This window comes from Syzygium oleosum, unplaced genomic scaffold (assembly GCF_021117445.2).
Source record: "Syzygium oleosum isolate NSW1041296 unplaced genomic scaffold, Sole_v2.1 Sole_v2.38, whole genome shotgun sequence".
NCBI classification, from domain to species: domain Eukaryota; kingdom Viridiplantae; phylum Streptophyta; class Magnoliopsida; order Myrtales; family Myrtaceae; genus Syzygium; species Syzygium oleosum.
This window is the reverse complement of record NW_026607522.1, coordinates 1,555,436-1,574,673: the sequence shown is the minus strand read 5'-3', so window position 1 is coordinate 1,574,673 and position 19,238 is coordinate 1,555,436. Positions and strand designations below refer to the sequence as shown.

The 19,238-nt window shown below is 36.5% G+C and overlaps 1 protein-coding gene and 1 long non-coding RNA gene across 3 annotated transcripts; both read left to right on the top strand.

Moving 5' to 3' along the window:
- Positions 1-3,344: 3,344 nt before the first annotated feature.
- LOC130135852 (uncharacterized) lies at positions 3,345-4,347 on the top strand. Its single transcript, XR_008815040.1, has 2 exons — positions 3,345-3,811; positions 3,961-4,347. It is a non-coding gene; the product is annotated as an uncharacterized LOC130135852 (long non-coding RNA).
- Positions 4,348-7,977: 3,630 nt separating this feature from the next.
- LOC115693444 (glutamine synthetase leaf isozyme, chloroplastic) lies at positions 7,978-12,616 on the top strand. Of its 2 annotated transcripts, none has more exons than XM_056305652.1 (14): positions 7,978-8,293; positions 9,459-9,714; positions 9,924-9,963; positions 10,035-10,138; positions 10,216-10,264; positions 10,391-10,497; positions 10,589-10,676; positions 10,781-10,909; positions 10,993-11,067; positions 11,183-11,236; positions 11,310-11,347; positions 11,435-11,594; positions 11,718-11,778; positions 12,158-12,616. In XM_056305652.1, the coding sequence occupies exons 2-14, from the start codon at positions 9,461-9,463 to the stop codon at positions 12,295-12,297; spliced, it is 1,299 nt and encodes a 432-aa protein (XP_056161627.1). In that variant the 5' UTR covers positions 7,978-8,293; positions 9,459-9,460; the 3' UTR covers positions 12,298-12,616. The 2 variants fall into 2 exon arrangements, with proteins under 2 accessions (XP_056161627.1, XP_030476294.1); XM_030620434.2 differs by having other exon boundaries at positions 7,979-8,293; positions 9,450-9,714.
- Positions 12,617-19,238: the final 6,622 nt, after the last annotated feature.

Below are 19,238 nucleotides of genomic sequence, written 5' to 3'. Positions count from 1 at the left end.
TAGGATACATGAGCATTGCGCTTAATTTCTCTTTGAACCGTTGTTAATTGTCGTTGGCAGTAAAAAAAACTTGAATTGTAGTTTGTAAAAGGGTCTACCAATCAATCAAAGAACACAAATTAGTTTTATCTTCAATTCATCTTTACATTTCAATACCTTTACATGGCTTGATATGATTGTTTACGGTCTTAGTACTTTTAATTCCTCGTCATACGATTCCTATCCAAGAACCAACAAAAGTCCTTTCACACCTTTTATCGCAGTGATCCATGATTCGAAAGATATTTCGTCAACACTTTTTGGGAAAATAGATTCGTTATGTAGAGTATAGCAATTGGCAGAAAAAAGAAAAGAAAAGAAAAAGTCGAAGACTAGAATAACAAGACAAATATTCAATTGTCCAGATATTGACGTGTAATCGAGAAAAGTTGAACTCTTCGTGTTGACCTAGAAGTGGAAAAGTCATAATTGAAATTCATCGAATAAGAGTATGAAATTATAACGGTTCACCCGTAAAATATTTTTAATAACCAACATTGTGAAAAGGTTGATGCATTAGAAACTCTAAATTTTTCTTATTTGATATTTTAACATAGTTTTTTCATGGGCGGGCTTATAACGTAATTTCTTCAACACTTTGACGCAAGTACCTTTAAATCCCGTACCGTAATAACAAGATAAAATTTACATATGATACGGTACATATGGCAAATTCTTGCCTTGTCTTAGATCCGCCGTGGACTTAATGACGTGAATCGTCAATCATGTGGATCCCATATAGAACCTGTTAAATCTAACTACTCACATTACTTGGTCAATAGTGGCCCAAGTTTAGGTTTTAAAGTTATTGCTCTTCTAAATTTGGGTTAATACCACCAAAAATCCTAAACTTGTACATTTGTGACAAATTTACCCTAAACCAATTTTTTGACCACAAAAAATTCCAAACTGGAACACTTGCGATAAATTTACCCCAAATTAATTTTTTAACCATAAAAAATAAAAAAATCGGTACACTTGTGACAAATTTACCCTCCATTAAACTAGATTAATACCACGAAATCATAAATTGGTACGTCTGTGACAAACAGAGGGGTAAAATCCCAAACCGATACACCTGTCAACTGTCTTGTGTTATCTAACTTAGTAATTTGACAGTAAAATTTAATGGAAATTAACGGAGGGTAAATTTGTCATATGTGTACTAATTTGTGGTTTCGTGGTATTAATCTAATTTAATAGAGGATAAATTTATCACAAGTGTACCAGTTTAGGGTTTTTTGTAGTATTGACCCTCTAAATTTTTAGTCCAGACAACATTAAAAATTAAGTTGGATGTGAAGAAAAAGTGGAACCATGCACAAAATGATCGCCTTCCAAATAAGAGCTTGCTCAATCAGTTGCTAAATTCTAGTAATAATAATGATTATTATCTTTAGTATAAGCTAATTTTAGATTTAATATAAACTAAGAATAGACACCCTTTGGCTAATAACATAGACGGACTCTCATGTCCTTTTTTGGCCAAACTTTTCGCATGGAAAAGTGCTCACGATACGTGTAGTAATTAGGGTAAGATGTGGAAAAACCGAAAGGATTGACAAATTATCAACTTTGATAGCTAAAAAACATTCACTTTTGATCTTGATGTTGGTACATATTGCCACGGAGGTACGTGGATCAATATTTCACCAAATTATGGAAATACTCGAGGTCTTCTAGGATTTCCATTCACTTAAAACTAATAAAAAAGAGGTTAACACCATTAAAAATCTCAAATTGGGACATATGACACATTTATCCAAAACTAATTTTCATCTCACCGAAAAACCCAAATCGATACCCTCATGGCTCATTTACGCCCAAACTAACTTTGATCTTACGCAAAATCCCACACTGGTATCACCAAACACATTTATCCAAACTAATCTTCATCTAACAAAAAATTCCAAATCAGTAAACCTAATCTAAATCCACCCTCTTTTAGAATACATGCATGATTTTCCACATTGAAATTGTCATTCTCCATGTTAAATTCGTCTTGCAGACGTGTATTAACACATATACATTATAATGGGATATTAAACGGAATGCTAACGTAGGGTAGATTTGAGTCAACAGTACCATTTTGTGATTTTTTATGAGACAGAAATTACTTTGGGGTAAATATATCATAGGATATTGGTTTAGGATTTTTAGTGGTATAAACCCATTAAAAAATGCCTTTTTTTCAGTCAATTGGACTTTGTGATTTAATGGAATTTTCAGGAATCAAATTAATGAAATGAAAATTTTAAAACTCAAATACACTATTGACACAAGTTTTAGGATTTCTCCACATGTTTCTACCATATCTCTCTGTGCCTTAAGCATAGAGATTTCACAAATGCAAAATTCTCAGAGACTCATATGTAGGCTCTAAGCGATCTCACAAATTTGCGGCTTCTTGATCTCATTATAGAAGCAAACACATGATCTTATAATATATAAGACTTTTAAAACCCGTGTCTTATTCTACTCACTTTATCAATTTTCTCTTCACAAAACTCCATCTCGTTGGACCCTAAACACTATTAATAACCAATGTCACCTGCCTTTCATGTTAGAGGAAAAATTGACATTAATGGTCAGTTTGTTACACGAAAGACTCACGTTTTGAAAGATATTTTCCTATAAAATGATCTTATAAAAATTTAAGGAAGGAAAAATATTTCTATCGTCTATAAAAAAATTTAGGCATAAATTATTATCGATAATGAAAATATTCTTTTGTTGGCCAATTATTTCAAACGATATAACTAATCATTTTTAGGAAAATATTTTTCAAATTATTCATTTTTCGCGAAACAAACGGATAATAAATTAAATACTTCAACCCTTACATAAGCACTGAGGTATGAAGAGGCTGGTATTTCTTGTGAACTTATATAAGTGCTTTGGTATTCCAATATGGAAGTAATTCTCCATCGTGTTTATATGCAAATCTCTACTATTAAAATCATAAGAACAATTTGAAATTAAGAACTTGTAGGTATATTAGTTTAGCATATTGTCCGATTTTCTAAATAGATCGGATTTTAGATTCAACCAATAAATACAATCTTAAAATTTTTTGGGACAAGTGTACTAAAAATCTTAATACTTACTCTTAAAGTACAATCAAATTCTAAAAACTTTCAAAAAATATAATTAGATCCTAGAAATTATCAAATTAATGCGTAATCGAGTACTTTCGTTAGTTTCGTCTAATTAAGTTAAAAGGAAAAGGCTGAGGAGACATTTTTTATTTTTCTTAAAAGAATAATGCTGATGTGGTTGTCATGTAAGCTATTTTAGAAAAATAATGAAAAGAAATTAAAAGAGAAACTCGAAGGTGCCGCTCATGACCCTGGGGATTACTTGACACCGGCTGAGGCGGCGGCGGCGGCGGCGGAAGGAGGGGCAAGGGTCGCCGCTGGTATTCCGTACCCGCCGCCGCCGGCGCAATCGTGCGGCCAGCCCCTCTCGAGCCCTTCTCCGTCCGACTCCATGTTCAACAACTCCCCTGCACTCCCTCTCTCTCTCGCTCTCTGCACGATCCCACATCCTCACCATCGTCTCTCTCTCTCTCTCTCTCTTTCTATTCACCACCTCCGCAGGAGGAGTAGCAAAGAGCAAGAGAGTAAATCCCGGCAGCGACAACCTCGGCGGCAGGCGGAGCCCCAGGCGACGATGGCCAGGGCGCCTCCTCCTCCGACAAACCCCCAGGAGGAGGAGGAGGAAGCGCTGCCACCGCCGCACACGCTCCCCAGCAAATCCAAGAACTCAGAGCGTACGGCTCCCCATCTCTTGCTTCACATTCACAGTACCCAGATGAAAAGAAAAGGATTACCATATAAAGATTCTTCTTTTGGATTGTATTTTGACTATGATTCGTTCAATCTCAGAGGCATTTTCTTAGTTATTTGTGGCTGGCTTTAGGTTCTTCAATCAGTGTCTGCATCCTGAGGAGCAGAAGTAAAGGTTGGAGCTGAGCAGAGAGGCCTTTTGCTTGGGGGACCAGAAGAGGTTCCGGAATCGTCGCACCCAGATGAAGGTAAACTGTAAAAATTCGATCTTTTCAAAGAAATCTGTAGAAAGTTTTCATCTGTCTTTTTGCGGGGTTTTCTTGATTGCACGAACTGCGGCCGCGAGGGGACCCGGTTCGCACCGATTTCGGTTGAGAAGCAGGACGTCTCTGGATCTTGGAACGCTTGCTTCGTGGAGGACCAACGCTTCCAGTTTTGCTTTTAGTTTTTCAGTGCTTTTTTTCTTGAAATAGCTGACATGATAATCACATCAGCACCTCCCTTAGGAAAATTAGGGAAATTTGTAAATAAGAGTCCAAAATGCTTTCATTTTTTCAAATAGGATTTGAAGTGGACTTTGTGTCAAATAAGGACCTGAAGTGGCCATGACTTTTTTAAATAAGGGCCTGATCTCGCCGGTCACCGGCTGGTTAAATATTTCGACAGTTCAAGGATATTTTCGTCCAAAGACAATATTAATTTTAAATTATTTTTTCTTTTTTTCCTTTTTCTTTCTTTTTTCTTCTGTTATCGGCTGGTTAAATATTTCGACAGTTCAATTATATTTTTGTCCAAAGACAATATTAATTTTAAATTATTTTTTCTTTTTTTTCCTTTTTCTTTCTTTTTTCCTCTAATTTTTTCTTTCTTTTGGTCACCCGCGATGCTCGAAGAAGGCTGGGTGAGGTCGCCCTTGTCAGCCATAGCTAAACGCCGGCTCTCACCAGATCGGGCGAGGGTGACCCTTGCCTAGCGCTCTTTGGGCATTGCCGGTGGCCGGCGACCGGCAAAACAGAAAGAAAAAACGAGAAAAAGGAAAAAATAAAGAAAAAGGAAAAAAGAAAAGAAGGTAAAAAATTCAAAAAAAGGTAAAGTACAAAAATGCTCTTGACCATCTAGAAAGTTATGCTCTTCTTTGAAACTGACATAACCACTTCATGCTCTTATTTGAAACAATGTTTATTTCAGACATTTTTTTGGAATTTTCCCGAAAAATAATAAAAAACACTACATTAGCTTTTCCCCTTAGGTAAATTGGATGAGTTAATGAAGAAATTTGATTGCATCAATTTGATAAATTTTGGAACTCAATTATACTTTTCACGACAAGTTTTAAGAATTCTGATACATTTATCTCTAAATTTCTCTTGTACTATTAGAAGTGAAGGATTCCTAGGGTACTATATATTTCCTTAAAATATTCCTATGACCCAAAACGTCCCCATGTATCTTGTAATTGCGCATCGTCATTTGACATACGAAAATCATCAGAATAGATATATATGGGCAAAGAAGATCTCTATGTCAAAGAACTTGAGAAATATTCCTTATAATATTTCTTTCTCGGGGCGACAATTTATTAATTGAAGAAAATTTCCTTAACTGGCCAAACTCAGTCTAGTTAGTAGTATATGCCATATACTACTATATGGGATGGAAATTACAAGACACCGTATGGACGGGTAAATACCGGCTTTTTTTTAAAGTCCGTTAAAAAATGAGAATCTAAAAATGATGTTATTCTCATTTAAAATTATATATATTATTTAAAAGTTATATTTTTAAAGTATTGCAACTAATAATGGATTTAAGTACTATTTTTGCTATCTAGCGAGAAATTAAAAGATGAACGAGTATAAATGACAATTGAGATGTTACGTCAATAAAAAGTGGAGTATAGAAAGACGTGTTTTATACACTTACCATTCATTTACTTAACAAGAACGAGTATTTTATCATAAAAAGCAAAATTACATGGGAGAAGGAGGGTTTATTGAAAATATGTATGTGCATTTATTTTATGTGATAAAATGCGAGTATTTTAAATTAGTGTTGTAAAAGATCTTGATTACTATTTTAATTTTTTTTTTCATAAAGAAAGTAGAAAGCGTCTTATTGCTTTCTTTAGTTAGGAATTACTCTTTTTAGGCAATAATTTTTTCGTTCTTTAAGTTGGTCGCTAAATTAAACAGAAAATAAACTTTTAGCAAAAAATTAAAATGAATTGAGCACTTGGAATTGGACTAAAAAAGCAATGTGTTTAAGCATTGGTGAATAAACTTTAAGTAACCTTATCCTATGAAACTACTAATTAAAAATCTATCACCATTTCGCGTATAAACTTTTCATTCAAAACTTATCATATCCGACTAATATGCTCAGACGAAAAAAGGAAAAGAATATTTAAAAAAAAGGAAAAAATATCCACAAAAAACTTTAAACTATGTCTATTGTAACACTGATACCCCAAACTTGTTTAGGTCACTTGTACCCCTAATTTATACTAATACGACAAAAATACTCTTTGCCTACCACAAAAAATTCTAAACTTTGCTCATGGTGATACCGATACTCAAAAAAATTTCTTCGTGTCGCCAATGCCCAAATTTGTATTGATATGTCATGCCAGTAAAGGTTTTAGGATTTTCGTGACATGAAAAAGTTTAAAATATTGATATTACATTGCGCATAATTTATGATTTTGGTGGCTCCGATCTCTGGTGCAAAAGGATGAGCCGTCGGATCAGGACCAGCAACGGCTAAAACTGGCCCTTGTCGTGTGGATCAGATTCGAAACTTTGCTTTATCCGCTGGTCCCAAAAGCGGAAGGCGAGTACGAAATCGTTGCCATCTCTCGCTTGTTTGCAATCGTCCCCACTTCTGCACGTTTCAATTCATTACGATAATTATGATTAAAGAAAGAGGCAACAAAGGAGCGAAAACCGTTGGACTCAAACGCTTCTCGTTTCGGTTCTTGATTTTGTCTTTTGTCTTAATTTTTTTCTCCTTCCAATTTTCTTTTTGCATCTTGAATTTTGATTAGGTCCTTCTTAATCAGACATCCTGCGTGGTGAAGGGTTACTGGTCTAAGGTGACTTGGTCGTGTTGTGATCTTGATGAGGACTGGTTTAGCAGCAACCAAGCAACCTCTGTCGTTCTGTCACCAATTAAAAGATTCGTCTTCTTTTGGTTTTTTTTCGAGGAAATTCTCCCTACTTGATAGGACAATCCCGAGCTTCTCGAATTCGATTTCTCGAATCGAGATGCGATATTTTCTATCTTTTAAATTTCTTAAAGCCATGACCTTGTTATCTTCCTTCACAATCAGTGTTGTCTTATCTGGTTGTTGATTGTCTTGCTTGCTTTAATTGATCTTTTCTAGTTCAAGATTGGGTGCATCTTAATCATATATTGCAGTCTTTTCAAATTGCAGCTGGTAAAGATTCACCTAATCATATATTGCACTCTAGCTCACCTAACAAATCTGGCCAAAACAAGAAATATTCACCTAACAATAGTACGTTTCGATATTGACCCTAGAGAATTCAATATTAATGCATAAACTCCTATGCGGAGAAGAAAAATCGCGCATGAACCCATACGGCATAGCGATTGATTTCTCCATGCTTTAATTAATAATTAATTGGACGATCGGATCGAACCCGATTTCATATCTATGACGGGACACTTTTCTATTGGGTCGCTTAATACGATAGCACGACTCTATAGCCGCTCATAAAAAAACAAAATTGAATTTAGGAGGGGCATAAAAAATGACGCTAGTCAACTCTTTTGATGTACATGCAATGCAACTTGTGGAGATATAAACAATAAATATAATCTTTTTTATTTCTTCCCTGGGAATCTACAGCGGCACGCTCAGCAGAGCTGAAGAAAAGGGCAAATTCTTGAAGACTTTCTTTGGGGACTCAACTGCAAAAGATTTCACATTGACCCATGATCGATCTTGATCGAAGAAGGATTTAATACTGTTTCAGCTCAAAAGAGAAGCGTTTATTATGAGAATCTGGAGACCTTTTGGTAGCATTTGACAGCAGCATTCTATGAACTAAAAGCTGCAAGTTGTTTTGTCCTATATTGGAGTTTCTAGAGTCTCTCTATGAAGAGTTTGAAGGGAAATGCAATGGTGGAGAGAGAGAGAGAGTTCTTTAAAAAAGAAAAAACCCTTATCTTATTGTCGTGGTGAAGGTGATCTACACTTTCTTTTGGAGCTTCCAAAGAGACACCACCAACTTTTTTCCGCCACTCAAAACATAGCCCTATCTGCTAAGGAAAAGCCACTAACATTTTTGCGCCCTCCAAATTACTCTGTAGTCTATACAAGAAGCTGCACCTCATACAAATTACATCTGTCTCTCTCTCTCTCTCTCTGTCTCTCTCTCTGTCTCTCTGTCTCTCTCTCACATTCTTGGTTTGCTGGTCAGCCATTCTGCAGAGGTTCTCAGGTAAAATCCTTTGCCAATTTTGAGCACCATCTTAAGCAATTGAGTACATCTTTGGCATTAAAATAGGTCTTTTGACTGTTGGACTGAAGGTCTGATCCATGACGTCTCCATTTTGATCACTTGAAGGTTGTCCTGCCACATTTTGTTTGGTTGACAATTGACATGGACTTCATCTCTTTGTGACGATAATGTCTGCAAAAGAAGTTGTGTGTGTTGCAATGAACGGAGTATTAGTCATTGTATTCTTTTATTTTGATAACTAAATCAATCGTTGGCAATTATAAAGTGAATGTTGTGGACCTCATCTGGAATCAATTGCTCTAGTATTGACTCGAGTCTCAGATTTTTCTTGTTCTATTACTTCAATTGGTCATACTAATTATTGCTGTGTTCATTAGTCTTGCTCTGCCATGGTGATATCTTATGGATATTTTCGCCAAAGCGGTTGGCAAGAGTAATTTGCAATTATGCCAAGTTTGTAAAAGAAGTAACTACTTCAATGAGATTGCCTTTTGGGTTGCTAGAGGAAGGAATTAGGTGCACTGTCAAGATTCAGGAGTTGATCATTCGTTATATCTAATGAAATGTTAGAATAACATGTTTGTTGGTTGACCCTTGTAAGTTGGGATTCCATTAATCTCTTTAAATAGTTGCGCTCTGCAGTCTGCTTCCTTCAACTATGTAACTGCCCTCAGTATATTACTTACCCACAATCTCTCTTTTGGGAAGAGGCCTGAGAATAATCTTGAAACGGTTCTGAAAGAAGTATAGTTATGCTACCTTTTTTATTTTTCTTGTAAAGGAGAATTTGGTAGCATCCTTAGGGCCATTGATATGACTCACTATTTATGCTTAAAAAATGCAAGTTTTTCCTACATGAAAGTAGTCTTGTTTTTAGAGAAAACAAATGTGTAGCTTTTCAATTTTCTGTGTATCAAGAAGCGCATTTCTGTTTTCTGGCGCTGCCACATGCAAAAGAGACCCTTTCTTTGAAGTACCTAGTCCATATCTTTTCAAAACTAAAACTCTTGAGCATGTCGAAAGGCAAGTCATACAAATAGAGCTCGTCCTTTGAACTGTCTTCCATGTCATAAGCTCCCAGGTTTTTTGTTGTCAGTAGATATGTCTATTACTCACACTTTTTTTTTTTTTTCAGACTAGGCAGCAATGGCGCAGATTTTGGCACCGATGACACAATGCCAGATGAGGATCACAAAGAACTCGCTGACTGCCAGTCCCATGACAGCAAAAACATGGAGTTCTCTCTTGCTAAAACAGAAGAAGAGTGGGAACACCAAGATCCTTTCTAAGTTCAGGGTGTATGCTTTGAAGTCTGAGAACGATACTATTAACAGGCTCGAGAATCTTCTCAACTTGGACGTCCGGCCCTACACTGATAAGATAATTGCAGAATACATTTGGTATGTTTTAATGCCCGAAACCTTTAAGTGCGGTGCACAAAAAGATGGAAATACTAGAACTACTCTGTTCGCTTTTTTCTTCAATCTACCATGAGAATAAGTATGTCATACGTTTTAAGCAACATTCAACAAGCGGCACCATTTTTCTTTCAATTTCTGCATTGGCATATCTTGTTTCACATTTTGATATTGGTCTAACTATGAGACAGGATCGGAGGATCTGGCACAGATCTGCGCAGCAAATCAAAGGTATGAATGGCGACAATATGTTGAGTTTTTGTTTTTACATGCTACTGATCTAATGGTTTCTGAATAATCAGACGATCGCTCGACCTGTTGAGCACCCATCTGAACTTCCGAAGTGGAACTATGATGGATCAAGTACCGGTCAAGCTCCAGGGGAGGATAGTGAAGTGATCTTATAGTAAGATGACATAAACCCGAAACTGTCTTACTATATTTCCTTCACATCATGCGATCAAGTTCTTGATTTTTTAACAGCCCTCAAGCAATTTTCAAGGATCCTTTCCGAGGCGGCAACAATATCTTGGTAATCATCCACCAAACCAGTATTATGTTGTCAAAACTTTTGCGTCCATCTAGATCATCTGAACAGGTTGATCAAATGAGAAAGGACATACGAATCAGTGTACGGATAATTATTGTTCGTGTGCAGGTTATTTGCGATACATACACACCAGCTGGTGAGCCAATCCCAACGAACAAACGTGCCAGGGCTGCTGAAATTTTCAGTAAGCAAAAGGTTATCAATGAAGTTCCATGGTAGGAGATCCAAACACACGGTTTTTCTGTTGTGAATTAGAAAGTTTTGAGATGGACAAGTTTATAACTTTTGGCTAAATGTTCACATCAGGTTTGGGATTGAGCAAGAGTACACCCTAATGCAGACAAATGTTCAATGGCCACTGGGCTGGCCTGTTGGAGGATATCCAGGTCCCCAGGTGAGAACTTGTTTCACAATGAATTTTCCTATATATCGTTGGATAATAGGCTTTAAGTTGATGAGAAAACTTGTATTGTGATGTGAGATTTTATGTTCATTTAGGGGCCTTATTACTGTGGTGTTGGGGCTGATAAGTCATTCGGCCGAGACATATCCGATGCTCACTACAAGGCTTGCTTATATGCTGGTATCAACATTAGTGGCACCAATGGAGAGGTGATGCCGGGCCAGGTAATTTCTCACCTCCATCTTCCCTGTTTTTATGGAATTAGAAGCACAGGACTGTTGCCAAAACACTGGCTTCTATTATGCAGTGGGAATACCAAGTGGGACCGAGTGTGGGAATTGAAGCGGGAGATCATATGTGGTGCTCAAGATACCTTCTCGAGGTGAAATTACAATTACTTGCTCTAGAAAATATACGAATTAACTGCAAACAAAATAGGTGCATACAGACGTTCTACAATATTCAATACTTGATTGTTTATGTTGCTTATATAACAGAGAATAACTGAGCAAGCTGGTGTTGTCCTCACGTTAGATCCAAAGCCGATAGAGGTAGCTGACTTCACTATCACCATTTACGCAACATATCATTCCAAAGTTGATTAAATATTCTCTTCCTTCTTAGGGTGACTGGAATGGTGCAGGATGCCACACTAACTACAGGTTCACACCATAGAAATAACATGGACTTTATTGAGTATTTTTGTTCATCAAAGGACTTTAAGGGTATGCTAAACTCCTTTTCTGCAGTACAAAAAGCATGAGAGAAGAGGGAGGCTTTGAAGTGATAAAGAAGGCAATTCTGAATCTCTCACTTCGCCACAAGGAGCACATTAGTGCCTATGGAGAAGGAAATGAGAGAAGGTTGACGGGAAAGCATGAAACAGCCAGCATCGACACATTTTCTTGGGTAATGCTGGGAAGAATCTTACCAGCTGCTAGTCAAATTTGAAGATTACCAGTTAAATTGAACTCAAATTTTGTTGTGATGCCTGAATTACTAAAATTCCTTTACTAAAATTCTGTTATGCAGGGAGTTGCCAATCGTGGTTGCTCAATCCGTGTGGGCCGTGACACCGAGAAGCAAAGAAAAGGTACTATAACAATGACCATACCACTTCCCTTTTGTGCTCTGTCTGAATATCAAATTGGAGATGCTTAAATTTCATAGAGTGATCAAGAAATGCTACCCTAAGAAAATAATATACAGATAGTACTGTCTTTTGATCTCAGTTCATGAATTCTACTTTGCAAATTTTTTTTAACTTTTAATAATCATAGAGCACTCCCAGAGTTTTGCTTCCTCGACAAATGTATATCTTCATATCAGTCCTTACTCATCCAACATATACAGAACATGATCGAAGTTTAAGACTTTGACATCTCAGTTGGACATCTCACTGTTTTTGCACATCGATAAAACAAAGTTGACCTTCCTTGCTCAATCACTTAATGGCTTAAAATGATAAACAGGTTACTTGGAAGACAGGCGTCCTGCCTCAAACATGGACCCATACGTCGTGACCTCGTTACTTGCTGAAACTACCATTTTATGGGAGCCCACCCTTGAGGCTGAAGCTCTTGCTGCTCAGAAGCTAGCATTGAAGGTCTAAAATTCGAGCTGCTGGTTAAGAAAGGCCAAATGCTTAAATTAAAATCAGTGAGGACCAACAAGCTGAGAGACTGTGAACCCCTTTTCCTTTAGATTTAGGTCATTGAGAGAAGATCCTCATGTAAATAAAGCTTCCCAGAGGGAGAGAGAATTAGGTGTCCAAGCTCAGACCTGGTCTCCTTTACATTGGTTTCATCCGCATTTGCAAGTAGTTTCAACGTTCTGAGCATTTGAGTTCACCCCTACCCTTTAGTGTCATGGATATCTTCCTGTCTTCCAATTTTCAGTTACTTCAATATTTTCAGCGCAATTCATTCACATATTCAGTGTCCTCATATGCTAAGCTCATTCAATTTGGCATGTCCGACTTTCTTTTGAATAAAAGGCATTTTGACAGTTTGACTTTTGATTCATTAAACATGAGATGCACGAGTTCGTTTCATCTCTTCCAATGCCTTATTAAGAGAACTTTGGGAAGTATAAACAGACAGCGATCCTCAGGCCCGCGCAAGTTTGTCCGTGTAACTCGGCAATTCCTTTTTCTTTTTGACGCAAAGAATTGTTCTCATGAACATGGAAAATGCAACACAATCATAAAAACAGAAATTTGGCAACACCATTACCTACCATTTTGCTTCTACAGAACGGAAAGTTTTTGTTTTTTTTTTGGTCTATCACAGAACGGAAAGTTTCTCAGGTCCTTTTTTTTCATGTTCTTCTCACGCCAATTCAACCGTTCTATTCAACAATTGGACAAACAATTGGCAATGACACTAATGCGGGACTTATCTAGCATGCCGTATTCAGCATATTGAAAAATTTGGGAATTAGGATTGGTGTTTCTCTCGAATTATGGATGAGAAGACACGCTAATTGGACTTCTTAGACGATTCCAAGGTCCGGTTAAGGGAAAAGCTGGAAAATTTTCCTTATTTAGTAGAATTCTGAAGTTGTTGGTATATTTCTAATGACACTGGTAAAAAAAGTATGACCGTGGTAACTCGAATGTCAGGTAAACCATTAGTAAATTACCAACACTATAATAAACTCAACGACATTCCAGTCAGTTTGAAACTTATCAACTTCTTTGAATCTTTACAAGTGTATTTTGTCAAGCATCAATCCTACAAGAAATTTGTCAATATTCCAATAAATTAGTAAGTTAATAACTTCTTTTAGGCTACGTTTGTTTCACAAAAAATGATTGATTTGGAAACTACTTTCCTAGAAATGATTGCTTGTATCACTTAAAATGAATAATATTTCATTATCGATAACAATTTATATTTAAATATATTCGTGGATGGTGAAAATGTTTTTCATTTATTGATTTTTGTAAGCGATATAAGCGATCATTTTTAGGAAAATATTTTTCAAATTATTTATTTTCTGCGAAACAAACGGAGCCTTAAAGTCCACAATTGTTTCTGGTAAAATATCGGCCCTATAAGGAATTAATAAATTTTCAACTTCTTTAAAACTTACACAAAATACCAACCATATAAGGAACTTACCAACCCTCTATGAAATCACCGACTTACCAAATTTTCTGAAATTTTACAAGATTGCGTATTAAACTACCAACACTTTAGAGAATTTAGCAATATTTTATTAAATTTGCAAAATTATCAATTTCTTTCAAATTTTACCTGTCTGTTTGGTAAAATATCAATCCTATAACAAATTTACCAAACATCCCAATAAATTAGTGAGTCAGGAAATTCTTTCACATTTTATAAGTGTGGTTAGTTAACTACCAACATATAAGGGACTTACTAACATCCCATTAAATAAGTCAACTTTGAAACATGTATGGCTGGTGAAATACCATCTCGGAATGAATAAACCAACATCTCATTAAGTAAGTAATCTGAGATGCCTGTTAGAAAAAGTCCGCGGCACATTAATAAAGAGGTGCAAATTTGAGTATCCATAAACCATCTTGATCTATAACTAGCCCTCTATAATAGAACACCTAATACTCTTTTATAAATAGGAAACAAGCTCAAAATTTTGTCATCAATTATTTTTCATATCAGTTGTCTTTTATATACATATACATATAATTGGATAATAAGATGAAACAAAAAAAAGCGCTCTTTGAAGATTTTCCAAAATGAAATCATAGTTACAATCTCCAACTTGAAACTTTAAAGGATGAAATTTAAGTAATCCAAAACATTACATAAATTGAATTTTTTTAAAATATCAATGAAAAACATTACATAAAATGATCTTTTAAAAAAAATATCAGTAAAAATTTTATTGACATAAATAAATTTCATCCATGAAGTGCTTACCAAACAATATCGAGATGCCTCATTAGGGATAATTACCAAAAAAGTCTCAAACCTATTGCAATTGTGTCAATTCAATTATAAACCTTTCAATTTGGTCAATTTAGTCTTAAACCTTTTGAAAATTCACTAATTCAGTCCATTTTGCCAATTTTGGCCAAAAATCACTAATGTGGACGCCAGCTATCCTACGTAGCACAGCCGACATTGATGTGGACAATTTTGTAATTATTTTTTTGACTTTTTTAAATAAATGTATTGTTTCTTTTCTTTTCTTTCTTTTTCCTTCATCCTTTGTGGTTGATGGCCTCCTTGATGGCCAACGACTGGCCACAAACGAGGGCCGGCGAGGCTCACACTCGCTGGAATCTGGTGAGGGCCGACCTCTCTCGCTAAGCGAGGGTCACCCAAGGCTAGCAAGGGTCGGCCTCACCAACTTCAGGTGAGACTTGGCAAAGGCCTATCAAAATTCTATTGGGTATCTAGTGAGGCTCGCCATTGTCGTCACCTCAATAGAGGTCACCTCGCTGGTATTTGGCAAGGCTTGCTGAAGCAGGCAAGGCTGACCCTCATTGGCCTTAGGTGAGGGCGAGCCTCGCTCAATGGGTGAGGTCGGCCCTCACTGGCCATCAAGGAGGCTGGCAACCGCAAAGGATGAAGGAAAAAAAAGAAAACAAAAAAATTATAAAAAAATGTCCATGTTAGTGCTGGCGGTGTCAAGTAGGATTACTAGCATCCATGTCAGTAATTTCCGATGAAAATTAGCCCGATGGACTATATTGGCAAATTTTCAAAAGGTTTAATACTAAATTAGCAAAATAAAAAGGTTTAGTATTGAACTAGCATAATTACAATATATTTATAACTTTTGTGGTAATTTTCCCACCTTGAACTTCCTTCAATATCTAGCAAAGCTTAGTGACAAAGATTGCAAACCAATAGTGAAAGGATAACGGGAAGAATGTTGAGCATTTGACTTTTACAGGCAGACTACAACTCATTAAAGCTGTCATATGTAGCTTATTACTTATAGGAGCCAAATTTTTTTGCTGCCAAAGAAAATATTCAAGCTAGTGGAAAGTAAGCGCACCGCTATAGAAAAATAGTCCAAAAATTCATAAACCTATTGTACTTTTGCCAATTCAGTCCTAAACCTTTCAATTTTGCTAATTGAGTTCTAAAACTTTTCACGTTTTGTCGATTGAGTCCATCTGATCAATTTTGATTGGAAATTGTTGATGTGGATGTCAACTGTCCTACGTGATACGGGCAATGCTGACATGTATAATTTTTAATAATATTTTAATATTTTTAAAAAAATTTCTTTTTTTTTTCTTTTTCTTTTTCCCTCCGCCGACCACCATTGGGCCTCGTCAATGGCTGATGACGTTTGCCAACCTCAGGCGAGGTCTGTCCCCATTGGCCTTGGGTGAAGGACAACCTCGGCAAGGGTAGCTCGGGCCTGGCTGGTGAGGTCTGCCCATGCTAGATGGGTAAGGGTTGCCCTTGCTGGCTTGGCGAGGCTGCCCTCGCCAGATTTGCAATATCCTTGAAATAGAAAAGAGTTATGTAGCACACTTAAAGCTTCAACTCAGTTTAGAGAGGCAGCGAAGCAACCGCAAAACGAAAATGGCAGCGATGATTTATCTGCATCTCCTGTATCCTCGAACTATCTCCAGACCTTCTCCACGTGCCTTGTGCATTTGCAAGGTCTCCACTTTTCCTTGTCTCAACATTTGGCGAGGGTGACCCTTGCTCGAGACCAGCGAGGGTGTCCTATCCAAGCTAGCGAGGGTGGGCCTTGCTAGCCCAGTGCCTGGGCGTCCCTCGCTCGAGGCCGATGGCCATTGACGAGGCCCAGCGGTGGTAGGCGGAGGGAAAAAGGAAAAAACAAAGAAAAAGAAAATAAAAAAAGAAAAGAAGAGAAAAGAAAAGGAAAAATAAAAAATAAATAAAAATTGATTAAAAATTCAAAAAAATAATAAAACATTATTAAAAAAATTGTACACATCAGTATTGATTGTGCTACATAGGATGACCGGCGTCCATATCAACGGTTTCTTGCTAAAATTGTCTGGATAGACTCAATCGGCAAAACATAAAAGTGTATGGGATTCAATTGATAAAATTGAAAGTTTTAGTACATAATTAGTAAAAGTGAAATAAGTTTAAAACTTTTTGGATAATTCTCATGTTGCAAGCCCGATGATGCTAAGGGAGCAAGAGCGGCTTGGAAAGATATACGCCTTCTACTATGTAAACGGGGAATGGAGTTGAGACAACTACTTGCGTGGAATTGCCTCCGGAGATTGGTAGTGAGAGCTGGCTTCATTTGGAATGCTTAGGTGCAGCTTTATTTGTTAAAGGACCAAAGAATTTGGCCCGTTGAACCAAAGAGTGACTCTACTTACATTTGGTAAGCTTTTGAATGTGAGCAGCATCCTTAAGCCTCGTGTCAAACACATAGCTGGGAAGTACAAAACTTTTCGAAAACTGTGATAGAGCTTTGCTTGGAATGAAAGGCAATCTACTTTCTTTAGACCGAAGGGAACTCTGTGCTTCACGATGGTCCTTCCGCTTATGCTAATCAAGTGGTTAGTTTTATGATGTTTGCTGTTAGAACTCAAATGAAACATTTTATCATCGAGCTTAAGTTGATATTGTCCAATAAACCACAGAGATTGTGCAGCCATTGGGGGCATTCCCTGTGCTGCTGTTGTTGTCTAATCTGCAATGAGATGGTTACTGGGCTTGAGTTGATTGTGCTGGATGTAGTGGAGCCTTTGTAAGTTGATGGTGATTCTCATTTGTTGGCCCACGGACAAATTTGCTCAATCAACACATTATCTTAAACTTTTTCTGGTCGCCTTTTGGAAAAGGGAAAATTAAGGAAAAGAGGACCTAGAAAAAAGACGACACTTCAAACCGAAGGACACTGATATGGTCCCGGACTCCATCACTTGCAGTGGATTTCAAGCTGTAACGCTTTCTTAAACGTCAACAAAATAGGTAGGGCTTGCCATGCGTTTACATTTTGTTTTGTTTAATTTAATCTTGTCTCGGACACATTTTTACATTTTTTTGACCCGAAACCTAAGAAATTTTCACAACATGTATATATTGATACGTGATTTACATATAATTTTTTCCTAACCATTTTATATTTGCATAGCATTTTATGTTCTAAAAGGAAAGCAACAAAATCGTGTTTGATCTTTAAAAAGCACAAAGGAGCAAGACTTAAGAAAGCTCATGATTGCCTTCTCTCATTCTTTTCTATTATGTGTCATTTGTAAAACCAAACTATGTATATACAGATACATCTCTCAATAGTAAGAAAGTTACATAGAAAGGAATTTAATGGCGGACCGACATCATCACAAACGTCCATTCCCTCTCACCTCCCTTAACATTAATTAGATTGTTACTTTACAATGAAGTAGAAAAAAAATTAATCATCTAACTTTATATAATATAGTTTTTCTTGAACAATCAAATCAGCTTGCCTTAATATTAAATAATATGTGATTGTTTACATATCTGGTGGATCGTGAGAGCTAAGTAAAAAGTTAGGACCACAATTAAATTGGGATGAAAGTGACACAAACTAGTAACAATAACCCCATAGTGCCTCTTTTCAAATTTCAGACACAAAGTGAACCGGCCAAATTATGTAAAGAATTTGCACCATGACCAAGAAGATTAGTAAGACGTCCGCATCAGATGTGGGCCTTGGTTATGGCATTGTTTAAGGAGCATGATTCATGCGTAAAAATTTAATCAAATTTCGTAAGTTGAGCGAATTGAAGTCGATATATTATTAATAGTACGCATGCATCTTGACAAAAGAACCCTAAGTGCTTCTTTTTTTCTTTTTCTTTTTTGATTTCAAGGATAAAGTGAACCGGCCAGATTACATAAAAATTTTGCTTTAGTAACCAAGAAGATTTGGAAGACATCCGCATCTTAGGTGGGCCTTGGTTGTGACATTGTATAAGGTGAATGATTCATTTGTAAACGGTTCCTTCCAATTTGATAAGTAAAGCAAGAATATTTGCTTTATATAAAAGTTCTGCTTTATTGACCAAGAAGATTTGGAAGACATGCGCATCTAATGTGGGCCTTTGTACAGACCAAAAAAAAAACGTCCATTCCCATCTAATGCTTTATTGATGGTGGACCGACATCATCACAAGCGTCCATTCCCTCTCACTTCCCTTAACATTAATTAGATTGTTACTTTACAATAAAGTAGAGAAAAATCAATTATCTAACTTTATATAATATAGTTTTTCTGGAACAATACATCAAATCAGCTTGCCTTAATATTAAATTGTATGTAATCTTTTACATATCTGGTGGATCATGAGAGCTAAGTTAAAAGTTAGGACCACAATTAAATCGGGATGAAAGTGACACAAACTAGTAACAATAACCCCATAGTGCCTCTTTTCAAATTTCAGACACAAAGTGAACCGGCCAAATTATGTAAAGAATTTGCACCATGACCAAGAAGATTAGTAAGACATCGGCATCAGATGTGGGCCTTGGTTATGGCATTGTTTAAGGAGCATGATTCACACGTAAAAGATTTAATCAAATTTCATAAGTTAAGCGAATTGAAGTTGATATATTATTAATTGTG

Coding starts and splice junctions, on each gene's coding strand:
- LOC115693444 (XM_056305652.1), top strand. CDS start 9,461: ATGGCGCAGATTTTGGCACCGATGACACAATGCCAGATGAGGATCACA. Junction 10,265..10,390: donor GAGGCGGCAACAATATCTTG/GTAATCATCCAC, acceptor GTTCGTGTGCAG/GTTATTTGCGATACATACAC. Junction 11,237..11,309: donor TAGATCCAAAGCCGATAGAG/GTAGCTGACTTC, acceptor CTTCCTTCTTAG/GGTGACTGGAATGGTGCAGG.